We start from the raw sequence: 17,419 nt of genomic DNA on the forward strand, positions 1-17,419 counted from the left end.
CTTAAATTATAACGTCAGAGTAAAATAAATATATATATATATAATTTTATGAGTCTGAGCAATAATTTCTGAAGTCACTGCTTACAGTTAAGTAAGAGCGGTGGCGGTTCTACATTGAACTACTCCCTGGGCGACTCCCCCTCCAAGCGCTCCCCCCAAAAAAGAAAAGACATTTAACACAATTAGCCATGTTTTAACAATATTTATATTATAACAATCTCCTTCAACAGCAGTGAATAACAATAATATAAAATAAAAAACAATATAATTTTATTATTTTAGAATAATAAAGAAAATAAAAGAATAATATACAAATAAAATATAGAATAAATATTCTGAATAGCACAAATCCTTCATCACACAAATGAAAACACACTGAAGGAAATCTAAGTATAACACTATCAACAAAAACCAACAAACTAACAAACAAAAACATAAACTAAAACCTGACCTTTCTGGCCACCAGGCCACAGTGTACAGTAATGTCCAAGAGGCCACCATGCCTCCTGGGTCACGGTGCCGCTCTGTACAGTAATGTCCAAGAGGCCACCATGCCTCCTGGGTCACGGTGCCGCTCAGACCACTGTGTTCTTCTATTTAAATGAGAAGAAATCACCAAATAACCAGCATACATACATATGTACATACATAAAAACCCATTTTCTGTATTTTCTGCATGTATGGACTTTTGGAGAGAAGAGAAACACCTCTCTCACAGAAAAGACACAATGGAGCCTGCTGCTATGACAAGCATGGGAGTACAGGTCAGTGGATCATTTACCAACTGGCTTTGATTTTCATCTTCAGTGCAATAACTTCTTTAGTGAACAGAGATGACCGAATGATTTTTATGTTCATAGCTGTTTGTCACCTGTCTTGTCGGTAGGCAATAGACTTGATGAAGAGGGAAACTGATCTCATCTTTGTCAAGGAGGAGTCATATGATGATCATCCCACTGACCAGCAGATTAGTTTAACAGATAACAAGAAAAGTAAGTTTGCTTTTAAAAATCAATAAATCAATAAATAATTGAAATCCTGATAGTTTCTGTGATTTAACTGCATTTATTCTCATTTAACAGTTGGAATTTCTGAGGAGGACAGCATGCTTCATAGATCCGTTGATGAGCTGCAGCTTCATTCAGGGGACTTAAACAACTTCCCCATGGTGGCTGACACTCAAACAGAACAATGCACACAGCCAACAATTATGGACAGGTTAATAGGTGATTCAACAATGAATACTCTGGTTGACAACACATATCCTCCGGGCGCTCTCATGCTCCTCTCTCGGGCTGTGCGATGCCTCCCGAGCAGGCCCGAGAGCCTGTGCGCTCTCATCTCAGTCAGGGTGCCGTGTATACATGCATATGCTGCTGGGGCATGCTGGGAGATGGGGACGGCTCCCACACTCTCCATAAAGCCAGCCACCACCCTGAGTCAGGGTGCTGTCTATACATGCATATGCTGTTGGGGCATGCTGGGTGATGGGGATCACGTCAGTGGCCAAACCACACTCTTAAGTTTGTGAGGAGAAAAGAAACCATCTTTTTTACTATCTGAAATAGTTTGCAAGCAATACATCCAAACATTGCGGTAGTATGAAAACAAGACTGTATAAAATGCAGAATTTATGTACTTTATTTCACGTTTTTATGAAATACTCTTGTCCATTGTGATACTATGATATCATTGTGAGGTATTGTTTCTGTCTCAACCCTTTTGTTTGTTGTAGTTGTCTGTAGGGGCTTTATTTATGTTTATTAAATAACTTTTATGCTCATTTTATGAAACAAATTAGAAAATACAGTATGTGCCTAATGACTGCAGCATCTACACAATACAGACCTACAACACCATGGGTAGTGATACGTAAGTTCAAAACTATGTCACAGTTTGACTAAATATGAAACCTGAACCAAAATAAATTAACATAACAAACTCCATTACAAGCAAAACATAGCATTCTAAATCATATATGACAACATACAGTAGCCTACAGTACCAGAATGACTGCAGTGTTGTTTTCTTTTACATACATATAAACTGCAATAGATACAAAATCACAACATGATTGGTCACACATGAAGGATGTGTGTATGTGACAGACTGACAGTCCATGTTACAGCCTTAGAAGTCAGCACTGCGTCTTCGCTCGCTCATCCAGTCCCCAGGGTTGACGTCCATCTGCAGCATCTTCATCACCCACTTGTCCCTCCGTGCTCCATCAATGAACTCATCCAGCGAGAGCTCCCCTAAGTGATGAGGGACAGTCATTCTCTGGGCTTATATCATTATACATTTCTTCATACTTGAGGTCATAATTTTGATAAGAAGAGGACCAGTGTTCGGCTGGCACCAAGCCTCCCATTCAATATATAAAAACAACTATGGACTCATGCTTACTTTAACACTCTGCAAAGCCATTACAGCAGCCTGACACTGGCCTTTTAAATCATCCATGAAGCATTTTAAGCTGTCAGAAAACCCCTACACTCACCATCTCCATTTTCATCAACCAGCTCAAATATCCGGTCAACCACTTGGTCTGGGGTCAGCAGATTACATTCTTCATCCAGCTCTCCATGGCAGGCTTTCTTCAGTCGGTAAATGGACTGAGAGTGACAGGAAAGGATGTTACAGTGAGTCTTGCATTGGCTGTTCATCAAACCCACTGAATGCTTTAAAGAGCAATAGTGTGAGACAAAAAGTTACTGTAAAATAGCAAATATTACCTCTACAATTTCAAGAAGTTCAGTTTTGTCAATGCATCCACTTCCATCTTTATCATACATTTTGAATGTCCATTTAAGCTTATGTTCCAATTTTCCCCTCAGGACTAAGTTCAAGGCTGCCACGTACTCCAGAAAATCAATGGTGTTGTCCTGTGTACATGAGAGGAAAGAGTTAAAATGTTATGAAGAGACACCTTAAATTGATTTATGAGCAAAATGTTTCTTAACTTTGACAGACAAAATGTCTGTATTTTAATATTCTGGATAAAATGCAAGAAACGCCAATCAAAAATATGTGGAGCTGCAGTAAATAATTATTTCCATTGTTGATTAATCATCCGCCTATTTTCTTGATTAAGCAAGTAATTGTTTGGTCTGTTGTTTATCAGAGATAAGTATATAATTATCATAATTGTATCGTTTCCCAGGACCCAAGCTGACGTATTCAAATTGCTTGTGCAGGTAATTTTCATGGAAGACTAAGAAAATCAGCAAATGTTTACATTTCAGAGCCTGGAACCTCTACATTTTTGGCATGTCTGCTAAAAGAATGAATTAGCCAATGCATTCATTTTCTGACTAATTGAATTATCAACTACTTGTGGAGTTTGTACTTACGCCATTCTTGTCAAAGGCTCGAAACATGTTTTCAATGTAATCTGCGGCCTCCTTGTTATTGGTAACACCAAAAAAGCTCTTGAACTCGTGCATGAAGAGAGTTCCACTTGGACATTCCACAACAAACTTTTTGTACCATTCCTGCAGCTCCGCCACATCAATTTCCTTGTCTGGGTCACTATCCTCACTTAAGCGCTGACCCATTGTGGAAGAAATTTCTCCAACACCCTATAGACTGAAAGTATTTCTTACATTACCTGAAACAGTTTGACTCGGTTAACTCTTTTTTTTTAGGCTTCTCTCTACATTACAAAATCTACAAAATCTCAGTCCTCAATTACTGAGCCAGTTGCTACAGCTGTGAAAATTGGCAAAAACCAAAGTGATTAAAATGGCATGAAAGTTCATACAAGCTGAATTGTTATTAGGCTCTCTATTGTGGCAAATCCCTTCTGAAAGTGAGGCTCAGACCAGACTGTTATGGATCACATGATAAGGGATTAGCGTTGGACACTTGTCAAAATCAATTAATTTGCAGACAGATCATGAAAGGATTTCCTTGTGCTCCTACCTCTACCTGTCCTAAACAGAATAGTGTATGTAGTGTGTTTGTTTTGTAGAAACTTATAGTTGGTTGCATTATTTATTAAACTTTATGAATAAATGAAAATAAGTTATCCATAAATTATAAATATTATATGGATAACATGCTATGGTCAACTAAAGATTAAAGTCTATATTGCAAATAGTAGTGTCAGATGGGAAATGTCCACTTAAGTAATTACAAAGCATAAATGGAACACGAACATGAGTCTCTTGAGTGAAATCTGTGTGGTGGAAATGATAGGAACTGATATAGGATTATATCAGATATGAGGTCAAGCACACGTCAGGCCTTCTTAATTTAGACCACACGGCTGCCACAGTTACTTCTTACCTGCTGAACTAAGTATAGGGCTTTCATGTAGTCTAACTCAAGCACACAAATTACCAGAGGAGGAAACTCATGCAGCTATTCATGCAGGTTTTAGCTGCACTGCATTATGGGAATTATAGGATCCAGAGTTTTTAAGAGTTTGACTGATACTCTGTATTAAAAATGAGGATATGTCAGGCAGTGCTACTTAGAGTTTTATTTAAATTCTTTTAAAATGTATCTCTTAAAAGTCCCCAAATTTTAGGTAAGTGGGATGCTAACTAGCTGACGCACTTCTTTACGTAATCTTTCCTGCTATGGAAAGTTCCTGACCAGTCTGATAAATCACAGAGGCCAAGTGTTTGGTTATCTCTGAAAGCTCTGACCTTCAGGTGCCAGTTTATTTATAGCTAACCTGTTTACTGTTTATACATCTGCTTCAGTATCACTGAAGGCTATAATAAATGGTGTTGTTAATTTACTAATGATTAACATAAAAAAAAACCTTAGGCACTAAGACAGTAAAATATTTGACAAATGGGAGGAAACTTTTCTAGTAAGCCTTTGTTGATGTTAAAATATCAGGCATTGAAGTAGTCCGTGTAAACTTTGGAAATAACTACGTTTTTGATAGAATAACAGCGTCACTGTTAGAGGTAACATGGCCATTGTTTACAGGTGAAACCTTGGCCTGGCCCAATACCTTTCTGGCTCACGATATCTGCTGACAACAGGGACAGTGATAATCGTAGCTTAGAAGTGTCAAGGCCATCTGAGCAGTCACTGGATGTTATCCTTACACGATTAAAAATGATTCACACCCTCTGCTCTTACACAAGAGATATTTTAGGTCTCACCCATATTTTGCTTCTTCCAGTCATCGTACTTAAGTTTGTTCTCCTGTGCCCAGATAAGTGTAACTAAAAGGTCATTCCCAGAAATCACTGGCCCTGTATTGTTCTGCAGATACCAAATACCACTGGATTTGCAAGTCAAAAGAACGCCTCCCTTCATATTAATTGAGCATACTACGCTTTAAGTTTTAGCATTTATTGCTTTCCATGAATACTATGATACAAGCTCAAGCATTCACTTTCCAGCGATTATCAGTTTTACGAAGGCAGTGGACACGTATTACAAGTCTACAAAAACTGATTTACAGACATGTACTGTAAAAATCCTTGCTATCAAAAGGGACAGCTGCACAACTAAGGTATGACATACAGAAAGTGTAGAAGTACCTGGTGTTCTGTTGACAGAGTTTGATGCAGAAATGGCTACCCTTAAGCCAAACCAATATTCTATCTAACCAGACTGGTTACTACTGGCAACACTGTGTGTTAACATTGGCTTCATACAGTGACAAAACAAAACTGTGTTATTTTCCACATCCTTCAGACGGTCAATGCTAACAAATGCAACATAATGTTAATAAGAAATACATTTTATGGTATGTGCTTCATAGAAAAAGCAAACAGACATCTGTGACCTTTTGCTTTGCATTATTAATGGCAGGTTTCCTCATTCACCTGGAGAGAGACACATCACATTCTTCAGAGAGAGAGTCAAAACGACTATGCTTAGGCCAAAACACAACTCAAACTGTCAAATGTATCTTCTGGGAAATACATGCCAAATGATTAATGAGTAATGAAATTGTGAAATACATCAGTTATCAAGGTTAAATTAAAACGCTCAGATATAAAAATCAGGGAAAAAAAAAAAAAGATTAGAAAAACTTTTAGTCAACAGTTAAAAAGCAGAGTCTCCATAATCTTTGAATCACTTCCTTCTAGTTTAAAGACCAGGTGATGTGTAGCCTTGAGTAGCTGAAACTGAAGAGGACAGATCCTTCTGTGAGGAATCTCAGGGTCCACATCGCTCCTAGTCCTGAAGTCTAAAGATCCACAGTGCTACAGATATACCCTTGGTGCGGTATCATACAGTGTAAAAAAAGTCAGTTGGCAGGCTGAGTTTCAAGTTAGTCATGTTCACCAGGCTCTATTGCAGTCTCTGTGCTGTTTGAATTGTCGGCATTGCCCTCTGTTGACAAGTCAGGTGAACTACTAGAAGAAGAGGTGGCCTGCTTGTCGCTAGGCAGGCCCTCTCCATCACTGATGCTGCTGCCGCTGCTGCTGCTGCTGTTCTCCCCATTGTCCTGCTCAAAGCTTGTACTCTTCTCTGATGGAGCAGGCAGCTCAGGTTGGTCCACACTGCTGTCACTCTTGTGACTGTGGACGTCTCCCGTCTCAGACGAGTCTCCCTCCCTTTCAGAAGGTTCTGTCTGTGTGTTACTGGGCTCTGAGGAGCAAAGTGGACAACACCTTACTGTTACATTCTGAGTAACAAACAGTCTGTGGTTGTTAATTAATTACTTTAAGCTTTGTCGTTCTGACAAAGCTAAATATTTTTCTGTGGAGGTACAGTATTACACAAAGATATATCTGCAGCAATTAATGAGACGTAGTGACCTCCATTGCCCCTTTATCCCCATTTGTACAATTCACTGCATCGAGACAACAAAGACACAAGGAATTATTTGAGACTCATCAAGAACACACTAGGATGCAGCCTGCGGGAGGCTTCGCCGGCAGGCTTTTCACCCCACATTTAAGTATGGCTTTTCGAAATGGGTATAAACATCAATTTGTTTAAAGCATACTGAAACTCTTAGGCCTCAGTCACAAGAGGCCTAAGAGATGTGAGAAAGCCAAGAGATGTGGAAAGATCTATGTTGACTATTTGGCGTCTGTGCAGCCCCATCTGCATTTACATTTTTGAAAGTGTGCACCTAAACTACAAAGTAGTCATCTGTCCATAAAGACACAACACATACCCACACTGTTGGTACTGCAAAACTGTAACACTGATCACATTTACACGTACATCAACCCAAGTGAGCACGAGTTCACACTTACCATGGTCCTCTGGAATAGAAGGTGTGTCACAAGATGTTCCACTTTTGTACTCTTGACCACAAGAGTCTTTTGAAGATTCTGGCGTCTCTGACAAGACCTCCGACCCCTTATGACAAGATGACTCCTTTTCTTCTCTTTCTGTGTCGCCCTCTTCCTTTCCATCAAACTTGAGCCTCTTGACTTCTTGCTTGTCAGTATCAGAATCCTCCTCCTCCTCCTCCTCCTCGGGGTGTTTGTTCTTTATCCCGCTGTTTGGTGTCACAGCACCTTCTGATAGCGAGGAATCACTGCAGTAATGACAGAAATGCAGGGAATTGGTTCACCAAAGTTTAAACCAATGTGTAGCTAATATGTTTTTCTTTAAAAGATGGGATCTTGAGCAGATCTTTTTGTGACTGAAATGTCTGGGCTTAGCAGCTTATGTCCCTATATTTTAAATAAAACTATTATGTGAATGAGTAGACTCAATCAGTACACGACACATTTGAGAAAACTTTCTTTCTATGACATGTCCACAGGGCCACATCTCTACACTACTACTTTCAATTACCTGATATGGTGCTCCTCACCCTCCTCTGTGTTTGTCTCTGGCTCTTTGCTGACTGGACAGTCAGGGAGCCCGTTGGTGGAAAGCGAAGTTGACAATGACAACTTTGGTCTGTTGAGTGGTTTTGGCGTGCCCGGTCCGTTTACATTTCGACTGCAAGAGATGAAAATGACCGTTTCTTAAGAAAGTCATATCATAAACCACCTAATCTATAGAACTACTAAGACCCAAACTGACAGGTCAGATAGGTATGTCCTTACTATACCCTAGGTGTCTTTTTGTTATTATGCTCTAAATTAATTCAAATTTCCGATTCCTGTGTATGAGGCTGTTTCAATTTGTGGAAGTCAGTCACTGACAAGTATGTTGCTCCCACCTGTCTGAATATAGAGAAGAGTTACCAGGAAACATCACTCCATTCATTCTGTTTACACTGGATGCCCCATTTTTCCTTCGAAAGAAGTAGAAAGGCACAAAACAACTGGCTGTTAATTGTAACTTTATAAGTGTGACTACATGAGCAAGTTCAAGGGAGCTGTCAAAGTGCATGAGAAGCAGAAATACTATAGCTATCAGAGCATGGGGAGAAAAGGTTTTACAACTTTTAAGATGTACTTACTCTGATGTGGGATACACACAGCTGACCACCATTACATTCTGCAATACATAAACAGTATTATATTTTTTAGAATTAATTATAAAGCCATGGAAAGTAAATTTAATCAGTATCCATAAATATCGCTTATCTTGAGGGTAAACACTCTGTATTAATGCACAGCGACGTTTACAAAAACTAGTACAGTGTAATGCTCACCTTCTCCAAACCCCTGAGAAACTTGTCTGTTCCTGTGTAGTTACGCTTGGGGTCCATGAGCAGTTCACATAGACGCTGGATGGTGAATGGGATTCTAGAAAAGTTATAGGAAGTTATATATTTAGGTTTAGCCACACACACCCATCTCACAGGCAAGACAACGCTGTCTTTGAAAACTTGCCAAAGCTGGCAGCACCAGAGCTGAATGAGAAAAAACTCCATCGGTTTGGAAAGATCTGTGATTACTTTGAGGTGATGCCATCAGAAATGCAAACCAGGACAGCAATTTCAAAATCGACGGAAGTTCATGAAGAAACTTTTGGGCTTGAGGATAAAAGGTGTTTATTTCAATAGCTTTTTGGGAAAGTCACATTCAAAAGATTAAGTTGAGTAACTTTCTGTTTTGTCAGCAGAAAACCAGCTGAGTGCAGAAAGAGGCTATTGACACTGAAGCTTGGCTTTCAATGCATTTCACAAACACATTTTTAAATTGATGAGGAAATAATACTACTCTCCCAGAAAGAAATGAATGAATTACATCATATAACAGGTCAGGTGTGTTTACTCACCCATTGTAACCATCCACTATTTTTAAGATCCTTTTCTTCATCTCTTCGAAGGGAACATACTCTACATTGGGATTGTGTGGGCCTCTCTGTTCTGGTGTTGACGCGTGGAAATCATCCATGACTTTTTCCAACTTAAACATAAAGTAAGTTTTGAACTGGGACCATGGGATCCTGAAAGATATTAGAAATACAAGTCTGGACAACGTTTTTTCACAAAATCTTTAACAGGAGTGACGAGATTTTTACCAAGCACATTTCATTTACAGGAACATTTTGTAGGAGTGTTTTTATAGGCTATGTGTCGACCTCTAGTTGCTACTTACAGTGGCTGCCCTGTCTTGGCAACATGACACAGGAATTGCTCTAGTATAGGACAGGTCTCTTTCTTCCCTTTCTTCTCAAAATCTATAAATTCACACATGAAAAACAGAAAAAGTTTTTTTTTTTTCAAATGAACCAAATCACACACAAATCTAATCTAAACTTAAACAAACAAATGTTTGTACTTGCAATAACCTACCCTAAGTTAGAGGTTTTCAAAATAACCCAGAAACCTATAGCCAATAGAGAATAATGCATTCTGGAAATTATTGCAGAACTTTTAAACTGTTTTCCTGTTTAGTTTAAGGCTTTTGGCACATTAGTTGCATATTGGCAATGATCAAATCATTGTAAATTTGTCAATTAGCCCTGCCAAGTGAAATATGATCAGTAGTAAAAGCAGTAGGGGAAAGGAGGCCAACAATTACATAAATGTATTTACATTTGTCACATTAAATTTTCTGTACTTTCCAACTGTGTATAACAATAATTTCTTGTAATATAATTAATCCATTAATGTGACGCGGATCTATGTATGGATGACTGAACAGGCCTATGGGGCACCAGCCCTAGAGCCTGAGGGTTCAGTGGGTCCCCTGGGCCAGAACCTCTGCATGTAGTCACTGGTAATATTAATTGTTTTAAAGAGCACAGAGCTCAGTTAAAAGCCTACAAAGTCAGGTAAAACTATCCCAATGAGACACAAAACGACCACACAGAGATACAAAACAACCACAAAGAGACATGACTTTAACAAGACACAAAACGGCTTCAAAAGCATGCAAGACAACCACAACGCGGCTCAAAATGACTTAAAAGAGACACGAAACAGCCACAAAGAAACACAGAAAGACCACAAAGAGACAAGAACGACCACCAAGAGATGCAAAATGACTTAAGAGAGACACAAAACAACAGCAAATGACGCGCTGCGGTTCCTATGAGGGATGGGGGCTAGTTGTCTCGAAATTCGTCCATGCCCAGACCCAAATATGAGGAAGACAACTAGTGACTGCGTTAAACAGTTAAAAAAGTAATTAATCTGTTAATTTTTATGCTAACATCAACCCTTGTCCATTAGGAGTCGATGAGATTCCTCGCAACTGTCTCCCGACAGCCAAAGTTGTAACTGTTACCTTCCAGTACAGGCAAAATAATATTTGACCTTCGCAAATAAAGTTTAAGACTTTGTTAAACCCTCCAATGCCTTTTTGAGAGAAATTAATTCTGTGCTTTTTAAGACTTTAACAACTACACATTCCTTGTCTAACACCAATTTCAATTCAATACATGAAAAGTTGTGAAAGTTAGTAAGTTAGCATGTTTATTGTGACGTTACCCCGCTAGCTGTTTATATAATCGCATCAGGATCAGCAAGGGAAGAAATGGGTCAAAAGAGAAAAATATGATCAACTTCTTTCTTGCACAGAATAACATTAAGCTAGCAAACATTAGGCCAAGCAGAAAATGAGAACAGTGTTCCTTGGTGCCTCTTCTAAACGCTAGTCGATGTTGGTTAGCTAAGTTACGGTAACGTAGTTAGCAAACATTAGAGATTTTGCCGAGGGCATCAAAACAAATCTAAAACCCATTGACCAATAATGAATCACTTATTTGGATAACTGTAAATATTGCCTTGAAACGCCTCCAATAACGCCTCGATGTCCATATCTGTGTCCAGTCACTGGCAGGAAATACTTGCTAGTTAGCAGTAGCAGGTAGCAACCCAACAAAGCTAGCGGCAGTGAAGACTGCGCATGTCTACTATTACGTAGTCGCGTTTGCGGAAGATGCGTCCCAATTTAACGTGAGATCAACAAAGCGTTTTTACATCCCCGTAGCAAAGGGGAAAGTGACCAATGTTGCAATACTCTTTATACTTACACCTCAAATAATATATTTTTTAGTTCACGTGTGTGCAGACCTCAGTGACAGAAACTTCTGGAGAGCACCGGTGAGCTGTAGATGCCGCAGGCGGTCAGCGGGCGTCATCGTTTTTCTGTTGTTGTGACGGCGCAAACCGGTGAAGCGACCAATGAGTCAGCAGCTGATCGGGGTTAGTTTTACCTAACCAGCCTATATATATATATATATAACGAGAACAGCCCTGGAGGAAACATCTGCGCAAGTGATCTGCTTGATTTTTCACTAAATTGTTCGGTTTTCAGAGGTAACGTAACAATGGCAGTTCCAGTAGCTGCATTACAACTGAGCACATCATCCAGCCCGGGTCTGCTGGAGCACAACATTCACATCAGCGACAGAGATTTGGGAAGGATTTCAAGTAACAATGAAAACGACATTCTGCCTTTACATTCTCCGTGGACTTTCTGGCTTGATAGGTAGGACATTGTTTACTTACTCTTTTCCTCCATCTTTATGTTATTAGTCTTTAATCAGTGTGAACTCTTTGTAGCTGGCCTTTTAATGAGAACAAAGGAAGGGGAGGACGAATTTATCAGGCCTGGTTTAAGTAGGACATTTCAATTCAGATAATAGTTTTTAATAGTGTTTCACAACGACACGTTGATGGTCTGTCATAATAAATCACTCACACACAACAAAAAGTGCTTGTTAATGATGTTGATTCCGCTTTCCTGTCAACTTGTTGTCCCAACGACCTTGTTTACCTATAATAAACAAAAAGACGTAATTATGAGTAACTGGCTAAACGTAATAACTCAGCTTGATTTCAGAAATCAGTTTGAGCTCATCCTTAGCCTTTACTTGTATTTTTTTTAATGAACACAGGTGTTGTCTTAAAAAAAGTTGAGTGGTTTCTCATGTGTCTGCAGCCAATGCTATTGAAAAATTTCCTGTTATTAGCTCAAACTTTCCATTATAATACATAAAGTTCCCACTTTTACATTCAGACCTTTGCACAAGATTTCAACATAAATGTTAAGTATCACAAATGAGTTGAACAGAAGTGACACTCAGTTACACAAGCCTCATCATCCAGAGTGTGTGCAAATCAGAGGGTGCTGTGTTCAAATGGGGTCAGTGTTGTTTACTGTTTACAGGCTTATTTGTCATTGGATCTCCCCCCTCACCCCCCCCCAACACCCCACCCCACCCCTACCCAAAACCTGTCTGCTCAGAGGGCAGCTCTCTGAAACACATCTGAGTAATGACTGAAAGAAATGTATTTAGAATGTCACATCCGAGGACCTGAGGTATTTACAAGCTTGTAACATAAATAAAATTTAATCACATATCTGTTTTTTGTCAGATCTCTACCAGGAACAACAGCTGCCGAATGTGAGTCAAACTTGAAGAAAATATACACTGTGGAGACTGTCCAGGTAAGATGCTTTACAGTCTTTATTCAAGACAATGGCTCCAGCAGGCACAGAGATAATATATTCTGCCACTCTAGGAGTTGAACAATGACACATTTCAGTAACAAATTTCCTTATTTACGCTCAAATCGGAATTCTGTGCTAAGATGATTATCTTGACACAGCTGCTCAGGTTGTTGCTTTCTCTCCCAAATGCACTAAGGCCACAGCCAAACTAAGTTTCTGTAATAACGCTCTTATCAGGAGACACTGAATGCTTTGTGTTTCACTTATGTCTTCATACTTGAAAGTAAACACTGTATGCAGGATGTAGTAGAAGCACTAACACTAGTAGCCCCCCTGTATGATGTGTATACAGGCCATTCACATTTTATGCTGTAGGTAACCTGAACATTTGCATGCTGTTTTGAGAGTATGATTGTTTTAGCCTTTCCAGTTTAATTTTAACCCGTTATAGCTCAAGTACCCTTTCATGAATCCCTAACCACAATATGTTGGGTAAGGATTCATTAAGAACAATGAAGAAAATAACTTTTGGCTGTGATTTTCTGCACCACAACAAATGTGTAATATTAACAAGGCCAACTGTCTGTGCTTCCTGTGCCAGTAAATGGTTCAATAAAATAACCAGTTTCTTTTGTTCACCTTGGCACTGGGGTAGAACTTTTGGAGAGTTTACAACAACATACCTGGCGTCTCCAGCTTACCACTGAGGTGTAGCTATCATCTGATGAGAGGAGAAAGGAAACCGCTCTGGTGAGTTTAACTTGAAGACTAATTTGCCTGCTCATATTATTTAAGGCAATTGAAAATGTGTAACATTGCCTGCTGGTTTGCATACAGGGAAGAAGAAAGCAATGCTAAAGGTGGCGTTTGGAAAATGAAAGTACCTAAAGAGTGCACAGTAAGTGATATAACACTGTATGGATTATGTACTATTTACATATTAATCATTTGCTAATTTGATGCCATTCATTTTTAACAAGTATTTGTTCATATTCACAGTCTGCTGTATGGAAGGAGTTGCTATTGGCTACTATTGGAGAACAGTTCAGTGATTATTGTGCCTCAGGTAAATTTCTTGATAGAGTTTTGTGCTAGCAAGTAAATTGTTGCAGTTTTTTGAGGAAAATGGCATTTGTGTAATATGTGCACAATACTGTAGGTCTGAAATGCATTAAAGTCTTTCTCTGTTTCTGTTCTTGCAGAGGATGAAGTAGTCGGTGTTAGCGTCAGTGTAAGAGACAGAGAAGACATTGTTCAGGTCTGGAATGGAAATGCTTCTTGTGCTAACGAGTCAAACATCTTAGGAAGGATCTATGAGCTTCTTCCACAAATACCTTTTAAAGCAGTGTTTTACAAACGTGAGTATTTTCTTTGAATATTAACAGTTTCTTTGAATATTAATAGTAATTTATCATGGTGCTTAAAATGGATTGACAATAAGAGCATAAAATGTAACATCATAAAAAGTAATGTATTTAGTTGTTCTTGTTTGCTTATATTTCAGCACACGAGGAGCACCACGCTTTTGAAGGAGGTCGTTCAAGACATTAGCACATTTTGCACATCAGAACCCTTGAGATATACAATATTTTTCTTTGCTTATGAAAATGTTTCGGACTATAATGTATGGGCAAATTTTGAATCAGTTGAGTTCATAGTTGCTTAATGTATCATCTCAATTACCTCAAAATGTAGCCCGTGTATTATGAAACAGTCAATGCAATTTCCCATCTTTTTAGCACTACTGTCATTCATAACAATATCCAAAATACTTTTATTTTAGCCAAAAGCAAAAACCATTTTAGTTTATTTTATCTAAGGCAGTGTTTGTATGTTTTTATACAGCAGAGTTTTGCAAAAATCTAGAACAGCAGATCATGTACAGTCAGATTTTTTTAGATGTATTATAGCATATTTTGTGCAGTTTCCTCAGCACAGAAAAAGCCAGGTCTCTGAATTAAGTCTCATTTTTGAATCTAAGAGGAGGCCTAGTTCCACACAGCAAACCTTTATCCTAACATTACAAGGCTTTTCTAGTCAGCTCTTTTCTCTGTTTTGTATGTTACAGTCAAAATATTGTTGCCTATGCTAGAGAAAATAAATATTTAGTATGCTGTAATGCTAATATATGAACTGAAAATTGCACATTCTTTTTTATTTTCTTCTTTAGAATATGAGTGAATGATGAAAGGAATATGTTTTTGTTATATTAAAATGACCTCAGAGCACACAACATCATGAGTAGATGCTGAGAAATATATGCAATAATTTCTATTTGTAGAATTTGTGGCAAATTGTTGTGGTCATCCTAAATCAAGCACTTTCTTCTTACTGTAAATGTAAAACATCAGAATGTCCCTCCAGGATTATGTGGAGTTGTGATAACTTAGACCAACTACATTTTGGCTTTGTGTCACCTTTTCTGATGAAGTGTAAAGCTGTTTTTGTTTTTGTTCATTGTGTTATGAGTTTCTTTTGTCTGATTTTAATACTTACTGAAAAATATTGATGGCAAAGTTGAAATGATGTTTTTATGTCGTCATATGACCTGTGTTAAAATAAATTTGTGAAACCTACCCTTTGTAAAGCAGATAACACTGGCCCCAGGAAAGATGAACAATAAACATGCACATGACACAGAAATCTGTTACAGGGGTGCAAAAAATAAAGATGTTGCTCTGTTGGGGCTATTTTGATGAATTTGTACAAATCATAGGTGTTTGTTTAAGTGATGCAATCAGTGCAGCAGGGTCACATGTATGAAACAAGCTAATCAGAGATAGTTTGCTACTGCTGCACCAAAACAATTTCAGTATCTCCCAAGTACATAGCTTTAAAGGTTTTTTTCTGTGGTGTTAAATACAATAGGTTGTATTTGTGTTATTGAAAATCAGTAAGTTGAACCATTATACAACTCACCAAAGGAGCCTTTCCCGTATGTTTGGGTGTGAGAGAGGGAATGAGCTTGCCTATTCTAGACTGCATAGAACAGAGCAGATTTTTTAGTTCTAGTACAATACTAAAACATTTGAGGTAATCGCTACAGCAATATGGAGTACGTACTGAAATCCTAAAAAAGAATGCTGCTATAATTCATAAATCATATGTTTAAGTATAATGCTGGTGTCTCTGTCAGAGAGTTAGTTTTTAGACCACTAACTTTGCCAAGCTTGCTTTATCTTCCCTGTATTTTTCTGTTTTTCATGTAATGATTTTGAAACCACATACTGTAGGGTAGACCTTGTAACTGATTGTTGATCTTGGACGGTGCCTTGTGTTTACCAGCAGTTCAGAATGTTGCAGTTGTCTGTGTTCAGCATGTTGGACTTGTATTTAGCCATGTTTGTCTGCTAGTTTTCCATGTGTTTGAAAAATAAAGCCACCTAAACTTCTACCTTTTGCTGTTTTGAATACTTCTTGTGTATGTAAAGGATATCAGTGTTGCAAAAAACAGAATATTGGATTTGGACTTTTAGACCCTGTTTTTTTGTTTGTTTGTTTTTGTTTTGTTTATTTAAAAAAAGATGGTCAGGTCATGGTGTGCATGGATTTGTTCATGTTTCATTACCACTTGAGGTGGATTTTTGCAGTGAATCAAATATTAGATTCTGTTCTTTATTAATAAATGCAATGCATTGCATGACCATGGTGAGAACATTGACAGTAGATTTGTAACTGAGCCACTGAAAAGCCTTAATTTCATACTGAACCATACACATATAGGTCAGTTAATAGGAAGCTAAGGTTTCATGACAACCAGAAGGAAAAGGTCTCCCTCCTGTGGCTGCCTCAAAGCATGAACACGAGAAGGTCTTTCACAAGAAGGCTACATTTGGATCAATACAAGAATTTAATCAGACTACAGTAACTATAATGGACTTCTGTAATTGCATGTAGGAATGTAATTACAAATTAGATGTTGTAAAGTGTGAATGATTAGTGATGCAGAGAGACATCACAGGATGTACTGAGCTGAAACTTCATTCAGCTGTGACATATGTAGACTTTTGTAAATGGTTGAATATAAAAAGCAGTTGTTGATGGAACATTGTAAATATTATCAGTTTTTAATGCCATGCTGTTTTTCCTTTTAGCCTTTATTTTTTCAGGAGCAAAGGAATAATTAATATTTTTCTTCCTTTTATTGGTGTAATAGAGGTCCCTTTGCAAAATAGAAATTGTTAATTTAATTTTGGAGGTCACGCAATTTGATCTGCTCTTCTGTAGATAAGGTTGTTTTACCTCATACAAAGACAATCATCCCACAATTTCAAATTTTTCTCTCAGGTAAAGACCAAGAGAACACATTTCCACAACGAGTGCAAGACTTAGACTTGTCAGCATAATTCAGCTTGAGATGAGTAAGAGTGCTATATCTTTGTGGGTTTTGTTTACTTTGTTGGAGATGCAGTATTTGAGAGGTAAAAGCCAAACCTTCCGGCAGGCAAATACACTCAGTTGCCATTTTATTTGGTACATCTAGCTAAAACTAATGCAGTCTAATACAACAGTCCTGCAATAAATCCCACCCTCATGACGGCCATGATTTTGAGTTTTGATCAAGACTGATTCAGATGGTTGTCGATTCAACTGTATGATCATTCTGAAGGGTGTAGTTTGTGGTGCATTATACAAAGAGATGTTTCTTTTCTTTAGCTCACCTTCGTGGATAT

At 38.2% G+C, this 17,419-nt stretch overlaps 3 protein-coding genes across 5 annotated transcripts; 1 reads left to right on the forward strand and 2 right to left on the reverse strand.

The window, feature by feature from the left end:
- Positions 1-2,130: 2,130 nt before the first annotated feature.
- On the reverse strand, positions 2,131-3,557 carry guca1b (guanylate cyclase activator 1B). The gene is made up of 4 exons (XM_041055988.1): positions 3,354-3,557; positions 2,736-2,885; positions 2,501-2,615; positions 2,131-2,255 (listed from the first exon to the last, which is right to left on the reverse strand). Exons 1-4 carry the CDS (start codon positions 3,555-3,557, stop codon positions 2,131-2,133), a joined length of 594 nt encoding a protein of 197 aa, XP_040911922.1.
- Positions 3,558-5,303: 1,746 nt separating this feature from the next.
- Positions 5,304-11,206, reverse strand: LOC121199613 (serine/threonine-protein phosphatase 4 regulatory subunit 2-like). 2 transcript variants are annotated; one of them, XM_041064464.1, is made up of 9 exons: positions 11,074-11,206; positions 9,441-9,522; positions 9,118-9,288; positions 8,549-8,642; positions 8,354-8,391; positions 8,111-8,185; positions 7,738-7,887; positions 7,188-7,474; positions 5,304-6,570 (listed from the first exon to the last, which is right to left on the reverse strand). In XM_041064464.1, the coding sequence occupies exons 1-9, from the start codon at positions 11,105-11,107 to the stop codon at positions 6,251-6,253; spliced, it is 1,251 nt and encodes a 416-aa protein (XP_040920398.1). In that variant the 5' UTR covers positions 11,108-11,206; the 3' UTR covers positions 5,304-6,250. The 2 variants fall into 2 exon arrangements, with proteins under 2 accessions (XP_040920398.1, XP_040920407.1); XM_041064473.1 differs by lacking the exon at positions 8,111-8,185 and having other exon boundaries at positions 11,074-11,151.
- A 58-nt stretch (positions 11,207-11,264) lies between these two features.
- Positions 11,265-15,817, forward strand: LOC121200148 (eukaryotic translation initiation factor 4E type 3-like). 2 transcript variants are annotated; one of them, XM_041065237.1, is made up of 8 exons: positions 11,265-11,494; positions 11,607-11,780; positions 12,671-12,743; positions 13,402-13,496; positions 13,584-13,644; positions 13,746-13,812; positions 13,949-14,104; positions 14,251-15,817. In XM_041065237.1, the coding sequence occupies exons 2-8, from the start codon at positions 11,620-11,622 to the stop codon at positions 14,295-14,297; spliced, it is 660 nt and encodes a 219-aa protein (XP_040921171.1). In that variant the 5' UTR covers positions 11,265-11,494; positions 11,607-11,619; the 3' UTR covers positions 14,298-15,817. The 2 variants fall into 2 exon arrangements, with proteins under 2 accessions (XP_040921171.1, XP_040921169.1); XM_041065235.1 differs by having other exon boundaries at positions 11,266-11,780.
- Positions 15,818-17,419: the final 1,602 nt, after the last annotated feature.

Source organism: Toxotes jaculatrix, chromosome 2 (assembly GCF_017976425.1).
Source record: "Toxotes jaculatrix isolate fToxJac2 chromosome 2, fToxJac2.pri, whole genome shotgun sequence".
NCBI classification, from domain to species: domain Eukaryota; kingdom Metazoa; phylum Chordata; class Actinopteri; family Toxotidae; genus Toxotes; species Toxotes jaculatrix.

Excerpts from the sequence above, each read along its gene's own strand:
- guca1b (XM_041055988.1), bottom strand. The coding sequence starts at position 3,557 with ATGGGTCAGCGCTTAAGTGAGGATAGTGACCCAGACAAGGAAATTGAT. Across the intron at positions 2,886-3,353 it reads GAGCCTTTGACAAGAATGGC|GACAACACCATTGATTTTCT; the intron begins GTAAGTACAAAC and ends TCATGTACACAG. Across the intron at positions 2,256-2,500 it reads GGTTGATGAAAATGGAGATG|GGGAGCTCTCGCTGGATGAG; the intron begins GTGAGTGTAGGG and ends CTCATCACTTAG.
- LOC121199613 (XM_041064464.1), bottom strand. The coding sequence starts at position 11,107 with ATGGACATCGAGGCGTTATTGGAGGCGTTTCAAG. Across the intron at positions 9,289-9,440 it reads GCCAAGACAGGGCAGCCACT|GATCCCATGGTCCCAGTTCA; the intron begins GTAAGTAGCAAC and ends AATATCTTTCAG. Across the intron at positions 7,888-8,110 it reads TCTTCTCTATATTCAGACAG|TCGAAATGTAAACGGACCGG; the intron begins GTGGGAGCAACA and ends CATCTCTTGCAG.
- LOC121200148 (XM_041065237.1), top strand. The coding sequence starts at position 11,620 with ATGGCAGTTCCAGTAGCTGCATTACAACTGAGCACATCATCCAGCCCG. Across the intron at positions 12,744-13,401 it reads ACACTGTGGAGACTGTCCAG|AACTTTTGGAGAGTTTACAA; the intron begins GTAAGATGCTTT and ends GCACTGGGGTAG. Across the intron at positions 14,105-14,250 it reads TAAAGCAGTGTTTTACAAAC|CACACGAGGAGCACCACGCT; the intron begins GTGAGTATTTTC and ends CTTATATTTCAG.